At 39.4% G+C, this 24,508-nt stretch overlaps 1 protein-coding gene and 1 long non-coding RNA gene across 4 annotated transcripts in view; one reads left to right on the top strand and one right to left on the bottom strand.

Moving 5' to 3' along the window:
• Positions 1–4,705: 4,705 nt before the first annotated feature.
• TNFAIP8 (TNF alpha induced protein 8) overlaps positions 4,706–24,508 on the bottom strand; it is a 55,703-nt gene continuing 35,900 nt past the window's right edge. For all 3 annotated transcript variants that reach the window (XM_072992430.2, XM_020780065.3, XM_020780064.3), the window contains one exon: positions 4,706–8,722. In XM_072992430.2, coding sequence (XP_072848531.1) covers positions 8,157–8,722 — 566 coding nt within the window. In that variant the 3' untranslated portion in view covers positions 4,706–8,156. The remainder of the gene's footprint in view (positions 8,723–24,508) is intronic.
• LOC140704907 (uncharacterized) lies at positions 8,668–14,370 on the top strand. Its single transcript, XR_012084396.2, has 3 exons — positions 8,668–8,780; positions 10,726–10,811; positions 13,195–14,370. It is a non-coding gene; the product is annotated as an uncharacterized LOC140704907 (long non-coding RNA).

Genomic DNA, 24,508 nt, shown 5'->3' on the forward strand with positions numbered 1-24,508 from the left:
CTTTCTTGCACTTCTTTGGTGCAAAATATCAGCTGTAACAATGTGCTTTTTATATTCGCGAAGGCTTTCACAGCCAGGATCTAATGGTTGTTGTAGGTTTTTTGGGCTCTGCTTCAGAGGTTGCTGTCTTCTGAAGATGCTGGCCACAGAGACTGGCGAAACGTTAGGAAGAACAACCTTCAGAACACAGCCAAAGAGCCTGAAAAACCTACAACAACCAATGTGCTTTTTGTTTCTCATTATGTAACTGAAATAGTCTTGTTTTATATTGTTGGTGTTTATTTATTCACTTTAGTATTTCTTCTAGTGGTCACCCTCTTCATTTCTCATTATGTGACCAAAGTATCCTATCATTCTGCATTTTATACATCGGGGAAGAGAAAAAAAGAGCAAATAAAAGGAGTAATGAGGTTTGAAAGGCATGTTTCCTTGATGATCTGAACTCATCAGATGGCAAGTACCTCTCTTCAAAACAGAAATGGTATTTGCTTACTCTGAAAAGATAAAGTGGCTTTGTCAGAATGTGAAACTTGTATGCATTTTGATCCAGCTGACTAAGCTTAACCAGGGAGAGGGAGGGAGGGAGGGAGGGAGGGAGGGAGAGAGAGTTGTATTTCATATTAGCCATAGTCTGATTTAAGTAGATACTGCAGGACTTGCTTTTTAATAGAAGGTATGTATCAGTACAAAACTCACAATAACCTTCAGCATTTATCCACTTTTCTTATAATCATTGCTAGAATCTACGTCCTTGTTTAGTCGTGTCTGACTCTTCGTGACCCAATGGACCAGAGCACGCCAGGCCCTCCTGTCTTCTACTGCCTCCCGGAGTTGGGTCAAATTCATGTTGGTCGCTTTGATGACACTGTCCAACCATCTCATTCTCTGTTGGCCCCTTCTCCTCTTGCCTTCACACTTTCCCAACATCAAGGTCTTTTCCAAGGAGTCTTTTCTTCTCATGAGATGGCCAAAGTACTGGAGCCTCAGCTTCAGGATCTCTCCTTCCAGTGAGCACTCAGGGTTGATTTCCTTTAGAATTGATAGGTTTGTTTTCCTTGCAGTCCAGGGGATTCTCAAGAGCCTCCTCCAGCACCACAATTCAAAGGTATCAATTCTTCGGCGGTCAGCTTTCTTTATGGTCCAGCTCTCACTTCCATACATCACTACAGGAAAAACCATAGCTTTTGCTATTTGGACTTTTGTTGGCAAGGTGATGTCTCTGCTTTTTTAAGATGCTGTCTAGGTTTGTCATCACTTTCCTCCCAAGAAGCAGGCGTCTTTTTAATTTTGTGGCTGCTGTCTCCATCTGCAGTGACCATGGAGCCCAAGAAAGTAAAATCTGTCACTGCCTCCATATCTTCCCCTTCAATTTCCCAGGAGGTGATGGGACCAGTGGCCATGATCTTAGTTTTTTGATGTTGAGTTTCAGGCCATTTTTGCACTCTCCTCTTTCACCCTCATAACAAGATTTAGTTCCTCCTCACTTTCTGTCATCAGAGTGGTATCATCTGCATATCGGAGGTTGTTGATATTTCTTCTGGCAATCTTAATTCCAGCTTGGGAATCCTCCAGTCCAGCCTTCCGCATGATGTATTCTGCATATAAGTTAAATAAGCCGGGGGACAATATACAGCCTTGTCGTACTACAGTATTCCTAGAATACTGGTGTTCTTTTTGCCATAACCTGTCTTCTGTGGAATGCAACACTAATTTTGCTAGCACTGACAGGCAGGGTAGAAGGGTGTGCCCTGTACTCGGTGTTGCAACACCTTAGTTAGGTAGCAAAATCTAATTTATAATAAGCTCTGGCAATTCTGTTCAGCACATAGGCCTCATTTGAAGAAACAAAGTGAGACAAACTTCTGCATGTAAAATCATGGTTAAAAAACCACTCCACTCCATCAGATATGTTTGGTTACTTAGTAGTAGGGGAGTGTATTGCACATGCTCACAGACATGCCTTTAATGCTCCCAAACTCAGCGTCTAACTTTAGAAAGGATTTTAGAAGTTACATACATGCGACCTTTGACAGTAAACAATAATGTGAGGCTATTTAAAATTTTGTTTCAATTTTTTGTCATTTCAGAGAAACAATCTTGGTTTTTCAGGGCCAAGAACCAATATGAAACATTGTCAGAAATTTTTAAAAAGTTAATTTGTTAGCATTTATTCCCAAATACTAGCCCAGAAATGAACCAACAAAACCTGTGCAAATAGATTTTTACTGAAAGTCATTGATTTTCAATATGCAAATGAAAGAATTGTACCCACTCTGAGCTTTGCTACTTGCATTTTGTAGTTACGGTATAACACCAATATAGAACTTATCTGAATGAAAAGACAAGTACTTATTTTTATTAACCATTTATATTTTCTTCATTGTACTACTCTCTGCAGCATGTTTTGTCACTAATAGTGTCCATACAAATAAAACTAGAACATTCCACTTATTTCTTTTGTTCTGTGTTATTTGCTTGAAAAACAGCAGAAAATCAAAGGTTTGTCAGAGGTAGGCAGCTTATCATCTGTGAGTAGCATTAGTTGAAAAGATCCTAAACTCTGATGGCGAGCAACTGTTATATATAGTGCAATACATAGTGGGCAGTTAAGAACAATTGGCAAACACAAGTATTTTAAGACGTACTTTACTTTCAGGGCAGGGGTGGTGGAGGTTGGAGTCTGCTGTCTTCTGTTTAGTCACAGGAACCAAGCTTTGCATTTGTACAGCATTAACTGGATTTGTTTTATTATTTTCTCCTAAGGTGAATCATAACGTACTAACATACTAGTTTCTCTTGTCTCCTTAATTTGGGTCTAGTGGACACAACAGAGCACATATGAGCAACTTGAGCTATAGGGAACTTAACAGTGTAATTCTGTACATGTTTATTCAGATGTAAGAGTTGAACAGGATTTCAGATAAGCATATACAGGAATGTAGTCTAACACAGGAAGAATTATTCCATACGGTATTTTACTAGTTGACATATACATCATTTGGCCCTTGACTGAATTAATCTGTAGATTTACCAGTACTACAATCGCTAAGAGCATGGACGAGAACTGATTAGGTAGGGTCAAATGAGATCACAGAAGGCATTTGCACATTGAATGCCATGCATATGTGGAAAACCAGGACGGAGACAACAAAAATGCCTACAAATCACCACTTGCTATCTACAACCAGGCCCCTTTGAAATAAGGGTAATTATGAATTATAGTAGTGGTTCCCAATCCTGGGTCCCCAAATGTACTTGGAGTACAACTCCCAGAAATCCAGGACAGTTAGTGACAAATGTTTCTGGGAGTTTTAGTCCAAGAATACAAAGGGATTCAAGGTTGGAAATTATAGCAATTACATCATGTAAAGGTGTATGAGTAGCTACAGAAGGCAGGAGGTAGGAAGAGACATTCCTATAGGCATACACTGTTAACATACATTCTTATAGACATGTTTTACTACAGTAGCTATTTTAAAACTAGCAATAATCTATAGATCAGGAGGCAGGACCTGATGAAGTAACAGGAATCTGGAATCAAATCAAGACCAGACAGCTAATGAGTAAAGGCAAAATTATGTTACAGATTAACAAATCAAACACTTTGATGAGAAGGCTAACGGCAGGTTTATATGTGATCAGAACATCAAAATACTAATGATGGAAAAAAAATTCTAATAGAGTGTGTGCGGGACTACAATGGAAACAGTTTACTATAGAAGAATTGTAAAATAATGGAGTTGGAAGGGGATTCTAAGACCATCAAGTCCAATACCCTGCTCAATGCAGGAATCCAAGTCAAAGTAGATTTGACAGATGGTTGTGCAGTTTTCTCTTGAATGCCTCCATAGTTGGGAGTGCTCACCACCTCCCAAGGTAATTAGTTCCATTGCTGTACATCTCTTAACAGTTAAGAAGTTTTTCCTGGTATTCACCCAAAATTTGGCTTCCTGTAACTTGAACCCATTATTACTGCCCTGCACTCTGGGATGACGGAGAACATGGATGGTCCTCCTCTGTATGACTATTTTTCAAGTACCTTGAGGAGAGGACACTAAAGAAACAAAGGGTGTGATCACTTAAACATATAGTTTGCATTCTGAAATGGTTGTGGCATGGTCCAATGTGAACTATTTCCTGGCAGTCACATGACATACGGGCAATAGCACTCAGCCTGACCCTGATCTGTGCCCAAGCTGGACTTTTTGGCTCAGCAGTAGGGCTATTACTTTTCCAGGTGGGCTGGAGATTCTGTGAAGGATGGAAGGGTTACTTTACTGGAGATTGCTCCCTGCGAAGTGACTCTTTCCGGTGCGATTAGATGTACACCTATCTTACCATCTGATCACACACAAAGTGAGTCTTGTAGCAGAAGGTAAACAATGGCCAGAATCCTATTGCCAATTTACATTTGTGTGAAGGAAATTGCGGGTTGCATTTCTGAGCATAGATCCAATTGGACATATGCTCAGGAAGGCAAGCAACACCATGTTAATGAGTGGCAACTTGCAGCTTCAAAGCTTAGTACACCACCTACATGACAAAACATTCATACTTTCTCTAATGTCTGATAGCATTTAACGTTCTAGAGTATTCTGAATTCTATACATATATCAGCTTTGTACATCTGTGTAAACAGCATCTGAAAAATTCCTGTTTGCATTAACTCCATCTTTGTTGATGAAAGATAACTTAGAAAAATGAATGCAGCAGAAGGTGATAACTTTATTAGACCACACAAAAATAACAATCAGTGCAAGCTTTCATGTTAAAATTAGCTTCTTCAGGCATGCATCAATATCTTGTGGACAGTGCAGAAAAATGATGAGTTTCACAAGAATTTATGGCAGAAATTGGCCAGGTATGCTTCTTAAGATAAGCTCAAAGTTGTTCACAGCTGGCCTCTGGGGAATATAGTTTAATGCTTCATCCCTGTAACATATGGTTGGAATTTTCCAACCAGCTAGTCAGAGGGCAGACAAAAGAATGAGGTATATATAGAAAGTCAGATTTCTTCCGATAGGGCTGAAAACATCTTGCAAGAACATCAGGAAATGGAGGCAGGAGAAAGTGAATGTTGCCAGTCAAGTGGGGACAAAAACCAGTTTGGATTTAATTAAGTTGCTTATACTCCATTTTTAAAATTCACCATACCACTCCCCCCCAAAATGCACACATTTTAGAGTGCAAATATTGCTTTGTTTACTCATAAAATTAAAAAAACCTAGCACTTAAATAAAAAGCAAGATATTGATCAGCATCTTAACCAATTAGTCTCATTTGCTTGACATGTAAAAGCACTATTTCCCAATGTCTTCAATTGTAGAGTAGAGAAATACACAGTCTCTGAAGTCTTTCATTAAGGTCTTTGTGTTATATAGTTTGAATACCATGTCATAGACGTATTATTTTTCATTGTAAAAGAACATATTCCACACTTCATATTTTTTTCTGGAAAAAATGGCTTTGAAAAAACAGACAGAAAAAAACCTGTTTTTAGCCCAATTTTTCCTGTTTCCCCACCCCCCAAGGTCTTCCCATTTCTACTTTGGACCTCAACATTTTTTTCTTTTAAAGTCTTCTTTAAGCTGTGGTAATTACAAGGTGCCTGCCTGTGTACTAGCTGTACATTTACCTCAAATTATGGTACAGATTGATTTCTGTTTTAAGAACAATGTTTCCAATATCAGTAGGAACCTCCTTCCTATGCTTATCATTTCTTGCTCCATACAAGACCATCCTGGTCTTTTGCCAAGTGTTAACATAACCACATTTTCCATGTATGACACTACTTTTTCCTAAAATAATTATACTAAAAATTGAGGGGCGTCTTTTACATGGAGAGAAAACGGCCCATACCTTGCCTCTGTAAACAGGCTTCCTCCAATCAGGAGGCTTAGCTGCCTCTAATCAGGAGAATTAGCTTCTTCCAGTCAAAAGCCTTATGGAACTGATGTCAGCTGATGCTGAACAAACCAATTGGAGCATACCTTGTTGGAGGTGGAGCCTGTAGGCTCAGATTCAAGAGGGACTCCTAATGTCCGAGCTTTCTGAACCCAGAGACTGAATCCTCAAAGCTAAGTTTTCTCAATTTTTGGGTTAGGAAGGGGGGTGTCTTATAAACAGAAAAATACGATACTTTATCATCTCCAACTAGAGATGCACTTATGCTTCCACAGATATATGTATGACATGTATACCCACTTTGTACCATTTTTTTTCTTCATGTCCTTGAATGACTTTACCTAGAAGTACATTCTTTTACTGAGGAGCGTAGAAGGCCGCTGCTGAAGTATTGTGTACAGTTCTGGTTGCTGCACCTCAAAAAAGACATAGTGGAACTGGAAAAGGTGCAGAAGAGAACAACTAAATTGATGACTGGAATGGGGCACCTCCCTTACAAGGAAAGGCTGCAGCGTTTGGCGCTCTTTAATCTAGAGAAAAGGCGCCCAAGGGAGGGGGACATGATTGAGGAGTATAAAATTATGCAGGGGATGGATAAAGTGGATAGAGGAAAGCACTTTTGACTCTCATGCAATACCAGAACCAGGGGAGATCCACTCCAATTGAGTGTTGGGAGAGTGAGAACAGAAAAAAGAAAATATTTCTTCACCCAGTGTGTTGTTAGTCTATGGAACACCTTGCCACAGCGTGTGATGATGGCATCTGGCCTAGATGCCTTTAAAAAGGGATTGGGCAGATTTCTGGAGGAAAAGTCCATCGCAGGTTACAAGCCATGATGGGGATGTATAATCTCCAGGCTTAAAAGGAAGATACCTCCAAATGTGGGAGAGGACGATCAGGAGACAGCTATCTAGTTGTCTTGTGTGCTCTCAGAGGCATCTGGTGGGGCCAATGGGAGATACAGGAAGCTGGACTAGATGGGCCCTTGGTCTGATCCAGCAGGGGTCTTCTTATGTTCTTATGATAAATTAAACCTAGTTTGCACATTAAAGGTCTGGGGTATTTTGGGTGGGGACAACAACCCACCCCCAAATTACAAGCTTCTATTTGAATATAAGCCCTTCATCAATGATAGTAGTTATGAATTAAACTGATGGTTTCATGTTAAAATACACTCCTAGTAGGGGAATAGGAAGACATATGTATATAGCTGTTTCCTTTGAACAATCATTATGAAAAGTCACAGCTTATTACTGCAATTTAAAAAAAGCAACTGTCTAGAATCAAATTTATACCAACCATATGATAAGTAATGTAAAAATTAATGTACTACTGATCAACAAGCCAAACACTTATTTGAGATGGTCAGGGCATGTTCCTATAAAACAGCTTCAGCTTCAGCCTTGGGACCAGATTTACCAGGCTACCAGAATTAGAGCAGGGCTAAAATCAGTTTCCAGGAAAACATCTATAAGGAAACAATGTCCCTAACATCTTATAATGATAGTAATAATCCTAGAACTGCAGAGCTGGAAAGAACATATGGATCACCAAATCTAGGCCCTTTTGAAGAGGCACAGTAGGGAATAAATATTCCAACCTCTGGCTCCATAGCCAGATACTTAAACCACTGAGCTAAGAAGAACTGTTATCATCATTGTGGTATATTATAGCTGTGGAGTTGTTAGTTCATACCAGTTTTAAGATACCTAGTTGGAGCCCTGAACATGTCAACGTTACCTTAGTTTTCCACAGAAGAACCAGCCCAAAGATATATAACTCAGACCATGTGATCTAAACATTTAGTTATAGCATATGTGGCTTTATATGAATGAGAATAGCTTCTGCTTAATCTTAACTCTTCTTAAAGCTTAATTCCAGTTACAATATATGTGGCATAGTAGAGCAGGAGTTATATAAAAATACTGATTTGTTGGTGGATTATAAATATTCTTCTACATGTAGAAATATACATTTTGATTGTTTCACTATATAATTTCCCAGCGTATTTTACAAAGCCCTATTTTACTAGAGCAGTTCTGTTTCATGGCTCCATTATTCTACATTTTAAACTACTGTAAAAATAAGAATAGCAATGGATCAATACAATCAATTATTATTTAAGCTCATGTTTGGTATTTTCCTTTATTAACCACACAGTTATTTCCTAGCTCTTCACTCCTTCATTCAATTCATGAGGCCATCAGTAATTCCCAGTTGATTATATAATCAGTCAACACCAATAAAGTTACTTATATATTCCCTTCGTCTAGCATTTTATTGACACCATCACAGAGTCTCTGCAAATGGGTTTTGTAAGATCCAAATGGATTGTACAAGGCAGCCAAAAATTCACAATCTGAGAAATGATCAAACACTCTGTCGACACGTCCATGAGATTTTGTTGTTAGGTGGCGTTGAATGATTTGATGAAGCAGGTCTCTACAGTCATTCAGCAATTTGGACAAAAAATTTCTGTCAAAGGTATAATCGACTTGATGGAAGCTCACCACAGTTTTAGCCAGCTGGTGAACCTTCTTCTTGAACTTCTCCATAAGCATGATTTCTTCCTCATTAAACTGGTTATTCCTGTAGAGGATTGCTAACTTGATGACTGTCTTAATGAGGTTTTTAATTATCTTCTCTGCCTCTTTCTTGTTTTGTATGTACTCCTTTGTCATTCTGTAGAGTTCATCCAACACATCACTGCTTGTGTCATCTATCAAAGTAGTTGCTATTGATTTGGATGCCATTTTGCCAAGAATTTTCTTCTGGGCCTGAATGGCCAAACTCTTGGAATTGAAGACATCTGTAGCCACTAGAGGAAAAGAAGAAAATAAGTAAATCTTAGGGGTTTCAAAAGCTTTAAAATTAAGGTACTGTAATTGAAAATGCCATGAATGAGAGAGAGAGTATGTGCTGGGTTTTTTAAATCACAGTTTTCAACTATATATTAGAATTATTAATTGTTACTTAGAAAATGGGGCAGAATATATTGCTTAGAGAAAGTTAAAAAGGGTGTTGAGCAGGGTCTTAATTAGAGATGGGTGTATTTGTATTCATACATGAATACTCCCACACAGTATTCGATGGACATAACAGCCCCAGGGAGCTGGACTATACACTCACCTTCTGCTGTTGCCGCAAGTTTCACAATTATTTCATATCACTCCGGAGCTTGCGATCTGTGAGCCACTCTTTGACCTGGCAATGAGGCTCGTTGACTTATCTCCTGCCAGAAGTAGGTCGCAGACAGCGAGCTCCAGGGCAACAGGAAGGGATCATGGAGCTCGTGGCAACAGCAGAAGGGGAGTGGATGGTCTGGCCCCAGGGGGTTGGACCCTCGCTATGTCCACTCTGTGGGGGGGATTTGTATATGAATATGAATACCCCAATCTCTAGTCTTATTTAGGGAAGGAGCGATGACAAACCTAGAAGCGATGACAAACCTAGACAGCATCTTAAAAAAGCAGAGACATCACCTTGTCAGCAAAGGTCCGCATAGTCAAAGCTATGTTTTTTCCAGTAGTGATGTATGGAAGTGAGAGCGGGACCATAAAGAAAGCTGACTGCCAAATAATTGATGCTTTTGAATTGTGGTGCTGGAGGAGACTCTTGAGAGTCCCCTGGACTGCAAAGAGAACAAACCTATCTATTTTGAAGGAAATCAACCCTGAGTGCTCACTGGAAGGACAGATCCTGAAGCTGAGTCTCCAATACTTTGGCCGTCTCATGTGAAGAAGAAAAATTTCCCTGGAAAAGACCCTGATGTTGGGAAAGTGTGAGGGCAAGAGGAGAAAGGGACAACAGAGGGTGAGATGGTTGGACAGTGTCATCAAAGCTACCAACATGAATTTGACCCAACTCCGGGAGGCAGTGAAAGACAGGAGTGCTTGCAATAATTTTATTTCCTTTTAACACCATAATTACGAGAGTCTTGAAAAGTCCCCTTGAAATATTTTGCTTTGTTGAAAAAGAATAGCCTAGGTAAACTATTTTGAGAAAAATTATTTCAAACAGAGCAGAACTAGAGTGAAAAAGGAGGTGGGGGGGAACTCCCTGCTTTGCAATTATATATATTTATCTGTAAAAGCTGTGTCTTCCACTGTTCAATAGAACAAACAACCTGACATATGGTAACTGTACATCTTTTCATACAATTAAAGGTTAAGGAATGATGTATTGAGAATTACTTAGAGCTTTCTTCTATTCTTACTCCATACATTCCAAGACTGCGGTTTTATGAACTCTGTTACTGTATTTTAGCATTTCTAAACTTCTCCATTTTTATATAGCAGTTTCACTTCCTTGAATAAGACACTAAAAGGAAATGCCACTATTAAATAAAGCAATGAATGCTAAGAATCTTAGTGACCAACAAATGCATGAATAGAATATAAAGGGGAAACTTAAGGAGTTTGTGCCATCAAAAAAATTAGAAAAAGGTCCTTAAAGAAGCTTGAATCAGTTCATACATACATACCCTGCTATTGTATTATTTATTGGGATTTTAAAAAAATATCACTCCATTTTGATATATTTTTTATTTTTTTCTAAACAAATTTGATTTTGCAAAGATGGAGGACATAAATATTAAATTAAAATTTAAAAATGGACTGCAGATTGTACCAAAGAAACAAAAGATAAAAACAAGTGTTGCCGTGAAGACTATTATATTTTAATGTAAGCTTTCATGGACATGTCCACTTCATCAGACATAGAGAAACAGAATGAAATGGAATGAACTGTAGATGAAATATCAGTGTCACATTCTAAATGTTCATTCGTTACATGGAGTAATTAGGCCTATGTTTGTTTTAGGGTCCTGTTGTACAAATTCCCCAAGAAGACAGAAAACAGACATCAGGTCTGAGGAGAGATGGCAGGGGAAAGAGACGAGAGAGAAGGTAGCGTGTGTGGGGGTTTGAAGATGTCCACCCATAGAAATGGATTGAATATAAGACTAGGTTTCCTAAGTCATCACCAAATGTAACACTTCTGCTGTTATTCACTGCCACTTATTTTCTTCACAACTACCAAGCCCATCTCTCGTCACAAGGCACAGGTCTCCAAACTACAGCCCACGGGCCACATCCGCCCTGCCTTGCTTTTTTATCTGGCCCGGGCATAGGAAGAGGAGGGAAGGGGGACCCAAGCAATCCCCCACCCCTGCTGTCTTTGCAAGACAGTGGGGGTGGGGGATCGCTTGGTTCCCCCTTTCCTCCTTCAGCTCTCAAAAATGTGTAAAATATATGATGTGGCCTTCACACTGAAAAGTTTGGAGACCACTGCTCTAAGGTAAAAACTGTCTACATTCCCTACATTATAACACATGTGATTCCTCTGCTAACTTCTTTTATTCTTTCTTTCCCCTCTTGAGGTTTAACTACATATCCAACCCTCCACTTCTCTTTCCTTTCTCTTACTTGCCCCTCCCCTGGCCATCTCTCGTCAGACCATAGCAAAGGCTACTATAAGTCCAAATTGCTTCGATGGCAGATAATAATTATCATTAAGGAACCCAAGCAAGTCAAACTAACACTGTGTAACACTATCAAGTGTGTCTAAACATTCATAGTCAGTGATGTAGAGGTTGGTCCATTGTAGCAGTAGTTCCCAACTTTAGATAACCCAGGTCATCTTGAACTGCAATTCCCAAAGCTTTCTCTTCTAGTTGTGCTGGTTGGGCTTTCTGGGAGTTGCAGTGTAAGAACACCTGCGTTGCCCAAGTTTGAGAACCACTGCGTTAGAACATTGGCGTACTTCAGACTGAGGCCTCCAGTGAGCCCACTCCCACCTACAATATATCCTGAAGAGAGGTGGAAGGTCAGGTTCCCTCTTATACTTAGTTCCCTGTATAAATACCATATTTTTCCATGTACAAAACAACACTTTTCCCTAAAATAATTAGAGGAAAATTTGAGGGTCATTTTATACACGGAAGGAGGCAGTCGCGCGCGCGCTCGGGCGCCTCTTGCTGCCGCCGCCACCTCACGGCTTGTTCCCTCCGGTGGCTGAGGCAGCAGCAGCAGGCAGAGATGGAGGCAAATGAGAATTCACATGCGCTCGGGTGCCTCTTTCTGCTGCTGCGGCCGGATCACCTCCTCCAGAGATCATCTCCTTAGGTCAGGGGACAAGGCCGCGACGTGAGCTGGAGGTGAGCCAGAGGAGATGATGGGCAGGCAGCAGAAACAGCATGTTGACAAGAGCCAGTTAACAAATGAGTAGGACTACTGTAGCGTCTGTATTTTTGCTCAATCAGTAGTTAGTGTTGCCAACTTTTGAGGTAACCCCTCTATTTTTAACAGAAATCAGATTTGCAGTTAGTAAACTGAGACTATTTAGCCCAATGCTCTAAAACATTTCTGCATATATACCACCTGCAGAAAAGGACAGGAGTAGCCCAACCTGCTTTTTAGGTCAGGAAGAAGCATGAATTTTGCAAGCGATGGAGTCTGGTCAATCAGTTTGTGCTTCTCAGGATAGCTCTTCTAGATTGAGCTTAGTGTTTTTATATTAGCCTTGCTTTTAAAAAAAAACTAGAGAAGTTATTAACCCACAATAATTTAAACATAGATCTTTATGAGTGGGCAGGTTTGAAGTCACTTACAGCACCCTGGTGGCCTGAAATGGAAACAAATGTACGGAACTGTCCTGCCCAGTAGTTTGAAGGTAATCATTACTCACTACAGGCAAATCACATAAATGGTAGTTGAGAAGCTTTAAAGAAGGTGTTGTGAAATGTTCTGATAACAGGCCCACTGAAATAGAGTTAAACACCTAGTGTTGAAACTACTATTTCTCAAATATTCATGAAAGTATTGCTACAGAATACAAACAAGATGCAAAGAAGAATGCTGTCAAGCAAACTGGGAACATTAGAGAAATAAATATTTATCCCAGAGGGGGAAACATAAAACAGAGAGATCTAGCCACACTGTCAGCTACCTTCATCATCTTTCCGGGCAGCCACGTTTGAGGTCTTTCACTTACTTCTTCATTTGAAAACTGTCAGAAATTGTGAAATAAATTTGCCACAGGAAGTGGGGTGAAGATATAACTGGCCAGGAAAAGAGCAGGACAAACAGATATACAGTCAGGAGTCATTCTAAGTATCATAGCTGGAAAAATCTGCTCAGCTTTCCTGTTTTAATGGACTCCAGTTGCCACCAATCCCAACCAGCCTGGCAAAAGGGGAAGGACTGCAGTGGCAAACGTTCATTAACATATGGAGAGCCAAAGGTTCCTCAATCCTATTACATATTTATGACATACCCTTTTTTTTTCTAGGTATGGAAAATTCTGTAACCATGGACAAGGAGGAGATATCTGCAGACTGGGGAGATCCAAACTTGCAAAGGTGCCCCCAACAATAAAACCACAACAGGAAGGGGCAAATTTAACTGTCTAAAACTATGACAAATCCTGTCGAATTTGTGGGCATTGTTTCAAATATGTGACAGGACGCACACTATTAACAAATTTGATTTCAAAATTATGTGTCTAGCGCACTGACTGAAATAATGAAGCTTTTGTGCTTTGAAGCATATTCTCAAACATCACTACAAGTTATTAGTGAATATAGCATTTCTCACCACCACTTATTAATCTAATAAGTGAAGGAACACAGAGTACTTTTCACATGAATTTCCCCACAAGACTAATAGCTGCTTTTATTAATTTGCAAGCTCTAGTTCCACAATAACTAGTTATTGGTTATCATTAGTTTGCAAACAAATACCACTGCTAACAGTGGGCTGGGAACTTCCATGACTTGTTCTGACTTCCTGTCTGTAAAGTAGAATCGCCTATGTTTTGTAAGCACCCTGGCCTAAGGCTATGAATTTGTATACTGTATTCTAAGGGAAGAAAATGTGGCCCAAGAAAATCTAGTATGGTGACTTATGGTTCATTCCACAACATAAGGGAAAGTAACATCCAGTTCTACACAATGGTGTAACAAGTCCTTCCTGCTTGAGTTTCAGCAATAAGTTTGCTTAAGAATTTGTGTGGCTACTCCTGATTAGCTAGTACACGAGGGCAAAGTCTTTTTCTTTCTTTTTATCTTAAACTTAAAGAATGGTGTATGTTGGAAGAACTGATGTGAAAACAATCACAGGAAAGTCAGGAAATGAGTAGTAACAATTCAAATTCTCTGAAGTAACAACTAAAACAAATGATCCCACCAGTCCCACTGCCACTGAATAACATACATTGTTTTCAAAGGTCTGATATGAAGGCAAACTCTCTTAAAACTAACACTGAAAACACGTGTCGACTGTAAACCTGGAAAGTTTTATCCTCCATGAGGCTATCCTTAATCTTTGGGCATAAATTACTATGTTACATCCTGCCTTTCCTCCTAGAAAGACATGACAGCATACATGATTTTATTCTGCTTATTTTATTTCTATGCTGCCTTTCTCCTAAAGGATCCAAAGTGGCTTACAGTAAAAAAGAAACAAAGTTAAAAGCTAAAATAATAAAGTATTACAATACAGTGGTGCCCTGCTGGATGATGATAATCCATTCCAGCAAAATCGCTGTACAGTGAAATCGTCGTCAAACGAAAGTAAAAAACCCCATTGAAATGCATTACAACCTGGTTAATGCGTTCCAATGGGCGAAATATCTCATCATCCAGCGAAGATCCTCCATAGGGCAGCCATTTTCCAATGCCTGTAAAGCGAAATGAGGTCAGCAAAACAGCAGGGAGCTATTTTGCATAGCGGGGAGCCATTTTGAAAACCCGGCAATCAGCTGTTTTTGATCGTCGTTAAGCGAAAAATTGGTTCCCGAAGCAGGGAAAATGAAAATCACCCATAGAATCATCATTATGCGATCGCAATAGCGATCACAAAAACATCGTCGGCAAGCAATTTTGTCATATAACGAGGCAATCGTCAAGCGGGGGCAGCACTGTATTTCATTATATTTTAAAAAGAATTAAACATACATCACACTGAAACTTATGAGAGCAACATTAAAAACAATCAAGTAAAACAGAGTACAATAATCTTTAAAAAAAATCCCCTTTGTCAACCAGTCATTTAAAAAACTGCCTGAAAATGAAGGTCTTCATCTGTTTGTGGAAGAACAGCAAAGAGGTCTTGAAACAGTGTCTAGTGTGGCTGAGAAGGCCAATACGAGAGTGACAATCCCTTCCACACTGAAGACAAATACAATCTGTCCCCTGTCCAGCTCCCTGATTTTGCTGGTTTCAGGACTGCCTCTTTGCCTTGGCCTGCTGAACAAGGGTCTCTTCAAATTGGGATAGCCCATGCTGCACCACCTGCCTCCAGGCTGAATGCTCAGATGTAGAAGTTTCTCATCTGTTGAGGTCCATTCCTAAGGCCTTCAGATCCCGCTTGCAGGGAAAAAACAAATGTTCAGTTACAAGATGGAAGATACTTGGCTCAGTAATACCGTGTTTCCCCGAAAATAAGCCAGGGTCTTATATTATTCTTTGCTCCAAAAATGCAGTAGGGCTTATTTTCAGGGGATGTTTTATTTATTTTTTCCATATACAACAATCTACATTTATTCAAATACAGTCACATTATCTTCTGGTTGCTGCACAATGCTGTACAATGGTGGAGGGTGGGGTTTCACTTAACTAGAGCTTATTTTTGGGGTAGGGATTATATTACGAGCATCCTGAAAAATCATACTAGGGCTTATTTTCAGGTTAGGTCTTTATTTTCGGGGAAGCAGGGTACTATGAGATAGAAAGATCTTGGTATTGTTATAGATCACAAGCTAAACATGAGCCAACAGTGTGATGTGGCTGAAAAAAAGGCAAATGTGATTTAAGGATTCATTAAAAGAAGTATAGTCTCCAAATCCCGTGAGGTTCTAGTCCCCCTCTATTCAGCCCTGGTTAGGCTTCATCTAGACTGAGTACTATGTCCAATTCTGGAAACCACATTTAAGAAGGATGCCAACAAACTGGAACAAGTTCAGAGGAGGAGGAAGGATGATCAGGGAATTAGAAACAAAGCCCTGTGAGAAAAGACTAAAAGAATTGGGCATGTTTAGCCTTTAGAAAAAAAAATTGAGGAAAGATATGATAGCACTTTTCAAATACAGTGGTGCCTCGCACAGCGAGGTTAATCCGTTCCGGATTAACCCTCGCTGTGTGAAACATCGCTGTACGGAAAGAAAAAAGCCATTGGAATGCATTAAACTTAGTTTAATGCGTTCCAGTCAGCTGATTTACTCACCGTACAGCGATGTTCCTCTATGGCCGGCAGCCATTTTCACGCCCTCCCCTCGCTTAACGAGGGCGCGAAAACGCTGCGCGCGGCCATTTTGGGGCTTCCGGTGGCCATTTTGTAGCCGCGGAACAGCTGATCGGCGGGTCGCAAAGCGAAGGTCGGTAAGCGAACTGCTTACTGACCTTCGCTCTGTGATTTTCGCCCATTGGGGCCGTCGCTCTGCGATCGCATTAGCGATTGAAAAAATGTCCCCATAGAGCGAATTCATGGCTCTACGGGGCACTCGTTGTGCGAGGCACCACTGTACTTGAAAGGTAGTCATACAGAGTAGGGGCAGGATCTGTTCTTGGTCATCCTGAAGTGCAGGGCATGTAATAATGGGCTCAAGCTTCAGGAAGCCAGATTTAGGTTGAATATCAGGACAGACTTCTTAACTGTTAGAACAGTATGACAATGGAACCAATGACCTCGGGAGGTGTTGAGCACTCCAATGCTGGAGGCATTCAAAAGAAAATTGGACAACCATCTATCTGTCAGATCTGCTTTGATCTGGATTCCTGTATTGAGCAGGGGGTTGGACTGGATGGCCTTGTAGGCCCTTTCTAACTCAATTATTCTGTGATTCTATGGAGATTGTTCAGCTTCCACTGCCTTTACACATATATGTTTTAGTTAACTTTGTTTTGCTGTCTGAAATTATTATTCATTTTCTGATATAAGTGGAAGACTAATCTGAAAGTTGTTCAAAATGCATCGCTGTTTTTTAAAGTGTACATCATGAGCCTTCTGAAAACAAAATCTGCATCTCTATGTTTTGAAAAATAAGTAGTAGGGTTCTAGCACCAGGAGTGCATGAGGCATAGGACATGTTGTTTCTGAGTAGTGATTTAAATCCATTTGTTTAAATGAAATCCACCCTGACTTTGATGTAACTTCTATCATCATCAGCCAGCATAGCTGCTAAGGAAAGGCTTCTGTAACCACAACATTGGATCTAAACGTTCTTCCTAATTAAAATTCTCTTAGCCAAGAGTCTTAGTTCATGCACAGAGCTAGTGGACAACTGCTAAGGACACACAGTACGACTGCATCTCTATATCTATAGTAAGTGTTTGTTCTAGTTATTACTGATGCAAAATAGGCAACAGAATGAACTCACCCGAATGGAAGCTAATGGGAAGGAGTCAAGAGAATGGGAAAATAAATAAGAGGGCCTACTTTAGCAAATCAATTCTATCCCCATTGCATCCTAATACTGTAATTATTTTACCATTAGCTATTGACACTACAGAATGTCCTAGCATACAATCATCCAAGTACAAGAAACAAGTGGTACTTCAACTTTAGTCTTAGCATAAAAATAGGATGAATGAAAACATGCTTTATGTTTCTCATCCCTTCTCTTCTCATCTCCAGAATACAAAAGAGAAGTTATAATGACAATAGCTTTCATTTCACCAACAAATGTGCATACCATAACCCAGTACACATCTGACAAATGCCCACTGTAGTGTTTCCTATGAAAGGAAGGCTAATCTAAAGCTTCACGGAACTTGTCCACTGGGGTGCCAGTTCTACCCCAGTTTTGTTGGCGAGAGGAAGTATTGTATATCTTTAATGTTCCACTTCAGTGGCTGTTTCTTAAGATATCCCTTTCATCAGTGGTCCCTAACCTTTTTTGATACTGCGGACTGGTTGGGGGGGGACGCGCAAAGGGGCAGTGCTCACTTGCGCGGCACACGCACACACTCACGCGCATACGCAAAGTGGCGGAGGCGCTCCTGGGGCACCCATGAGCACTTGCGCACATGCGTGAACGGGCTGTGCAAGTGGGAGTGCATGCAGATAGTAGTGCCTTTCTTTCCTGTTATACTCTCTGACTACTTAAGAGGAAATGAGTAGAACGAGCCCTACTCAGTAGGGAAGCTTAACTGGTTTCCTATTCTACTTGTTCTGTATCCCCAAATCTGGTCACTCTCCTGAACCAAGCAACACATTCAGTGAGGAAGTGAAGAAAGCAAACAACACTAAACTATTAAGAAGTAGCCCTCGAAGTGACTGCGGAACTGTCTGCAAAAGTGAAATATATTTTCTTATGCACCAAGACATATCACATTTAATGTTTACATTAGCAGAATAGACATTTTTGCAGTTCTCCAACTTCCAAACGGTACAGTATTGTACTCAAAACCAAGCTTATGCTTCAAGGAGACATCTCTAACTGTCTATTTAATTCACATATAAAGCTTTTCCAGTTAGCAGACCTCATTAGTTTTTAATTGTGTTCAAAAGAAACCAGCTTTAAAGCACAGGATTCATTTCCTTATAGTTATTTCCATTACACGTACACATGCAGAAGCATGTATCGTTAACCAAAATCAGCAACAATATCCTTACTGGTAGGATGTGAAAAATAGTAAGATGAGATAAGTTATTTCGTTTAAGAAGAGTTCATATGATGAGATGCTTATTCTTGGCTTCACAAAACAATAGTTCTCACCCTTAACCTTAACTATCCATTTTGCTGAAACAGAACAGTTTCATATATCAAACTTTGAAGATGAATTCTTTCAGTAAACCACATAACTACATTATGTCCAGGTCAGGTCTGGGGAAAAGAGAATAAATAAATAAATAAATAAATAAATAAATAAATAAATAAATAAATAAATAAATAAACAAATAAATAAATAAATAAATAAATAATCCTGTTCTTATACAAAAACAGAAGTAAAAGTTTCTCTTCCATATGGTTGTGTCAAAACAGAGGAGAAGGTGGTTGCACATCAGCTTCAGGCTCACAAAGGTCTGGTCCCACATTGATAAACGAAACACAGCTGAGGAATGCTTCTTACTCAGGATGTGGAATAAAAAGATCAAATTGTATTTTCAAAAAACCACATTTTATCAAAGTTCTGCTTGCCTGAATGTGCTGTGAGGGCCACTAAAAGTAGTGCATTGTAAGCAGGTGAATTCATATTTTTCTGAAAATATTTTATTTATTTTGTGACTGAGACAAGCTATCTGCTCTATGAAAGAATCTTTTGTACATTTACAACCACTATCTACTGAAGAAATCTTCAGTATAATGGCATGTAGAAATATCTAAATACGTAGATATGAATAATCATGAGCTCTTAAGTCAGTTCTGACTTATGGGGACCCTTTTCAGGATATCCAGGTACAGAACACTCAGAAGTGGTTTATCATTCCGTTCTTCTGAGGGCACCTTGGAGCTACGTAGCTTGCCCAAGACCACACAGGCTGGCTCTATGCACAGGAAGCACAGTGGGGAATGGAACTCCCAACCCTTGGCTCCACAGCCAGATACGTAAACCACTTAGCTACCTAGCCAGTGTAAATATTAACAGACTGTTGTAAAAGATGGAAACTATCACTTATATGAAACTTTGGGGTGAAGCAAATGGTAGATAATTGATGCTGAGTAGCCATATGCACACAAAAATATGTTTATGTTTAACCATCACAGTGGGACACATACCCCCATATCCATGGGGTCAGACTATGATTCATTTATCCATGGTCTGAAAATACTAAAAATATTAAAACAAAAATTCTAGAAATGTACAGTAACTTTCTAAATTTGTAGTTACAAGATCTGGCCACTAGAGGGAGACAGAGACCATGCTATGTGTAACGCTCGCCATTAAAATAATCTTTGTTATACGGAATAATCTCTGTTTTTCAGCAGGAGGAGTTTGGAACCTATCTCCTCTGGATACGGGGGTCCTACTATATTTACTTCATGTCATAAATTAAGAAGCGATTTTTTAACACGTCTGCCTTCAAATTGAAAATATACATATTACCAACAGCAGCACTTTCTGCCTACATTATACGTATTGTGGAAATCCTGCTTAACTCAGTACTGCAAAATATGCTTCTATTCTAATAAAAGGTCTGTTACTATTCAAATCAGAAGAACTGATTTTAAAATTTTCTGTCTTTAGAATCTTTATAAGTTAAAATTCTGGAAAATGTTCTGCTCAGTGTAGAACTAACTAATGCAAAATGAATAACAATCAAGAAGACACAAAATACACAATTCAGAAAGTTATTCCTCACATAAGGAGAAATTAAAACTACCGATTGCTACAAATGATCATTCAATGTAAAATAAACACAGGGAGATGTAAGAAAGAAAAGAACCTATTGGCTGAAAAACCCTAGAGACTGGTTTGGATGCAACTAAACATCACTATTAGAGCAGCTGCCTCCAAAGCCAAGATAGCTGTGACCACATTCAGCTTCAAAAAGTAGTATTATAAGCAGCAGCATACCTTAGATGGTTTTTATAACACCATATTTACATCTCAACATCAAAACAAAAACAAAAAAAACCCTAAGATCATGGCCACTGGTCCCGTCACCTCCTGGCAAATAGAAGGGGAAGATATGGAGGCAGTGAGAGATTTTACTTTCTTGGGCTCCATTATCACTCCAGATGGTGGCAGCAGCCACGAAATTAAAAGACGCCTGCTTCTTGGGAGGAAAGCGATGAAATACCTAGACAGCATTTAAAAAAAGCAGAGACATCACCTTGCCGACAAAGGTACGCATAGTCAAAGCTTTGGTTTTTCCAGTACCGATGTATGGAAGTGAGAGCTGGACCATAAAGAAGGCTGACCGCCAAAGAATTGATGCCTTTGAATTGTGGTGCTGGAGGAGGCTCTTGAGAGTCCCCTGGACTGCAAGGAGAACAAACCTATCCATTCTGAAGGAATTCAACCCTGAGTGCTCACTAGAAGGACAGATCCTGAAGCTGAGGCTCCAGTACTTTGGCCATCTCATGAGAAGAGAAGACTCCCTGGAAAAGACCCTGATGTTGAGAAAGTGTGAGGGCAAGAGGAGAAAGGGATGGATGGACAGCTACCAACATGAATTTGACCTAACTCCGGGAGGCAGTGGAAGACAGGAGGAGGGCCTGGCATGCTGTGGTCCATGGGGTCACGAAGAGTCGGACACGACTTAACAACTAAACAACAACAATTGACATCTAATCTTAAATATAATCAATCATCTATTGATTATATTCAATAGGTTACTAATTATACATGCAGCAGATATTTGGTACTGCAATTTCTATTATCCTAGGAAGCAACCAGGAAATTAAGGTTGGGTTTTATGGTTCTCTCTACATCTGACCCCGTGAGAGGCCTAGAAAACAACTACTAGAAATTGGGCTTTCTTGGCAGTAGCCCTACAAATATGGAACTCTCTCCTGCCCCTTCACTGGACACATTTAGAAAGTTGTTAAAAACCAGGCTATTTAAGCAGGCTTTCCCCGATTTATGCCCCAATTGTATTGATATTGTATTATTCTGTTAGTCTTTTGTTTGTTTATCTGTTGTAAACTGCCCAGAGTGGCTCTGGCTGCCAGATGAGTGGTATATAAGTAGTAGTAGTAAGTAGTAGTAGTAGTAATAAATAAATAAATAAATAAATAAATAAATAAATAAATAAATAAATAAAAATGATGATGATGATGATGATGATGATGATGATGATGATGATGATGATGATAATAATAATAATAATAATAATAATAATAATAATAATAATAATAATAATAATAATAATAATAATAATAATAATAATAGTGCTTCCCAAACTTGGATCCCCAATTTATTGGAGCATCAACTTCCCAATGCCTGAGCTAACATAGTCAGTGGTGAGGGATTCTGAAAACTGTAGGCCAATAACATACTATATGGGGAAACAAATTTGGAGATTACTACCCTGTACAGAAGTAAAGATAGTAAGAAGATGAATTGCTTAAACACCAAGTGCCCACATTTGTCCAGGGGAATCAAACATATTGTTTCTGTACAGAACAGTGCTTTCCAAAATTTATTTATTTGTATCTTGGCATTTCACCACCAAAAGCAGGTAAGTGGCCATGTTTCTGATTTACTATTTAGAATAGTGTAACTTCTGACCTGTTATTCTCTTATTTAGAATATCGGGCCTCAAGCATACCACATTAATATCTGTCATAACTATTTTACATAGAAAACAACATGATAATTTAATGGCTGAAATCCCGTTGGCATAACTGTGCCTGCAGAAGGCTGATGACGGCATCAGCAGGGGGTGATTTTAAGTAACTAAAGGCTTCCTTCTTCCATCCTGCAGCTCCCATATGTTAAAAGTGCCTTGGGAGTCGTAGGAAAGAACTAGGAAATGTTTAATTTTCCAAAATTGCCTCCTGATGAATCATCAGCCTTCCGCAGGCACAGTCATGCCAATAGGATTTCAGCCATTAGGTTATCATGTTATTTTCTATGTAAAATAGTTATGACAGACATTGATGATGGGGTGCGTTTGAGGCCAGGGATTCTAAATAGGAGAACATACAAGATCATGCAAACACAGTTATGCCAACAGGATTTTAGCCAGAATAGTAAATATTGAACTATGAAAATACTGAAACTTCTCCTGTGTTGTTTATCTAAAGGTGAAATATTCCTTTCAAATATGTGCTTTTTCTCCAGACATAACATAACCATAATCTTTAGAATGATCTGTATTACTTTCAGAAATAATCATAAGCCACGTTATTGTACAGGGACAATTAACAGCTACGGTCCAAAGATGTTTTACTGCCAGAGGGAGATGTCTCTGATTTTCAGGGATTTCCTTCTGCTTTGGAAATCCATGATGTATGCCATTCTCATGCAGAGAAACCCCCAACACTCAGACCACGTGGAAGGCATAGAGAAAGGGCAAGGAGGAACACTGTTTACCTTTGGGGTGAAAGCAAAGATCAAAGCCAATGTAATTGTAGAAAGATATGTAGAAGCAACTGCATTTATGAACAATAGAGACATTTAAACTAAAATCTGCCAGACTCAAAAACTTAATGTATTCTAAAAAATTTTGGCTTTTAAAAATAAACATTGAACCTTTAAGAGAATGAGCAAAGACGAATTGAGAAGGTACATATGCAGCCAGTTTAAATGCAACATTCATCAGCTAATGTTTACCCCCTTTCAAAAATTACTTCCTCAAATCGCCAAATCTTATATGTTATCTAACATAGCTGACCCTGCACAAGGTGTACTTGTATTAATTTTAGCTTATCTTGAAAACAAGCAGGTGATGTTTACCAGCCCATAAGATATGCATGCTGTGTTTAAGAGAAATGAAATGCAAGCGCTCAGTGTGTATATGTAACCCCTACGAAATATTGGTTCAGTCCAAATGGGTGGGACTAAGAAAGAGTGAGGTTGTAAGAAATTTGAATCAGTAAGAGCAGGAGAGCAAAAGGGGTTAGAGCTGCTTAGCCACTTAGACTGCTAAGGCCCTTACCAAATTTGTCTAGGTATAATTCCTATATGTTTGTGTTAGAGGGGTAAATCCACATAGTGAATTCATGTATATACAACTGAACTGATATTTTATTCGAGGATTTTGAAGACCCTGTACATAGAGCTGATTCTTTTATGTTATGGATACACAACCCACTTGAGGAAGATGTCTTGGATTTTTGTATGAATTTGAAATTCAAAGGGATACTTGAACTTTGCAATTCCACAGGCAACTTCTGTATTGGTGCTGCTGCCAAGAACTTGGTGCACAAATTGTAGCATTTTGCTGTTATAATTGCTCGTGTTGTCTGTTACATAACTGTGAATAAGAAGAGACTCATTTTTGTGAAATTGTGCTTGCAAGGTTCATCAACTGATTTCTAAGTAAACAAATAGCCCCACATAACTTAAGTGTTCCACACGAACCCTCCCAATCCTACCCTTGCGAAACATGCATTTTCTCCACCAGCCTTAGCCAGTTAATTATTACATAATCACTAAAATAATTTGCATAGTTCCTGCTGTTCTGGGCTCATGTTATACCTGGGCCTGAAGCCAGTTTTAAACCCTTTCACTTGGTATCAGTGGCAAGGAGATGCTGAACTGGTAGAGGGAAATCACACTACACAGGGGAGGGGCTCCATTTATCTTCCATTACTTAAGCAATTTAAAATGGTGCTACAGAACAGCCTTTGGGGTTAAGCAGTATTATTAGAGAGAGCAATGTTATAGTACTCTCTCTCTCTCTCTCTCTCTGTGTGTGTTTGTGTGTGCGCGCTGTTAAGTTGGAACCAACTTATAGTGACCCTAATAGAGCTTTCGTGGTGAGATATTTAGATTGTTTTATCCAGTTCCACTCCCTCAATAAATTTCCATGGCTGAACAGGGATTTGAACCCTGTTTTCGAGAGACCTAGTCCATCATGTTATCCATTACACCAGCGGTCCCCAACCTTGGGCCTCCAGATGGTCTTGGACTTCAGCTCCCAGAAATCCTGGCCAGCACAGGTGGTGGTGAAGGCTTTTTGGAGTTGTAGTCCAAGAACATCAGGAGGCC

Source organism: Pogona vitticeps, chromosome 2, assembly GCF_051106095.1.
Source record: "Pogona vitticeps strain Pit_001003342236 chromosome 2, PviZW2.1, whole genome shotgun sequence".
NCBI classification, from domain to species: domain Eukaryota; kingdom Metazoa; phylum Chordata; class Lepidosauria; order Squamata; family Agamidae; genus Pogona; species Pogona vitticeps.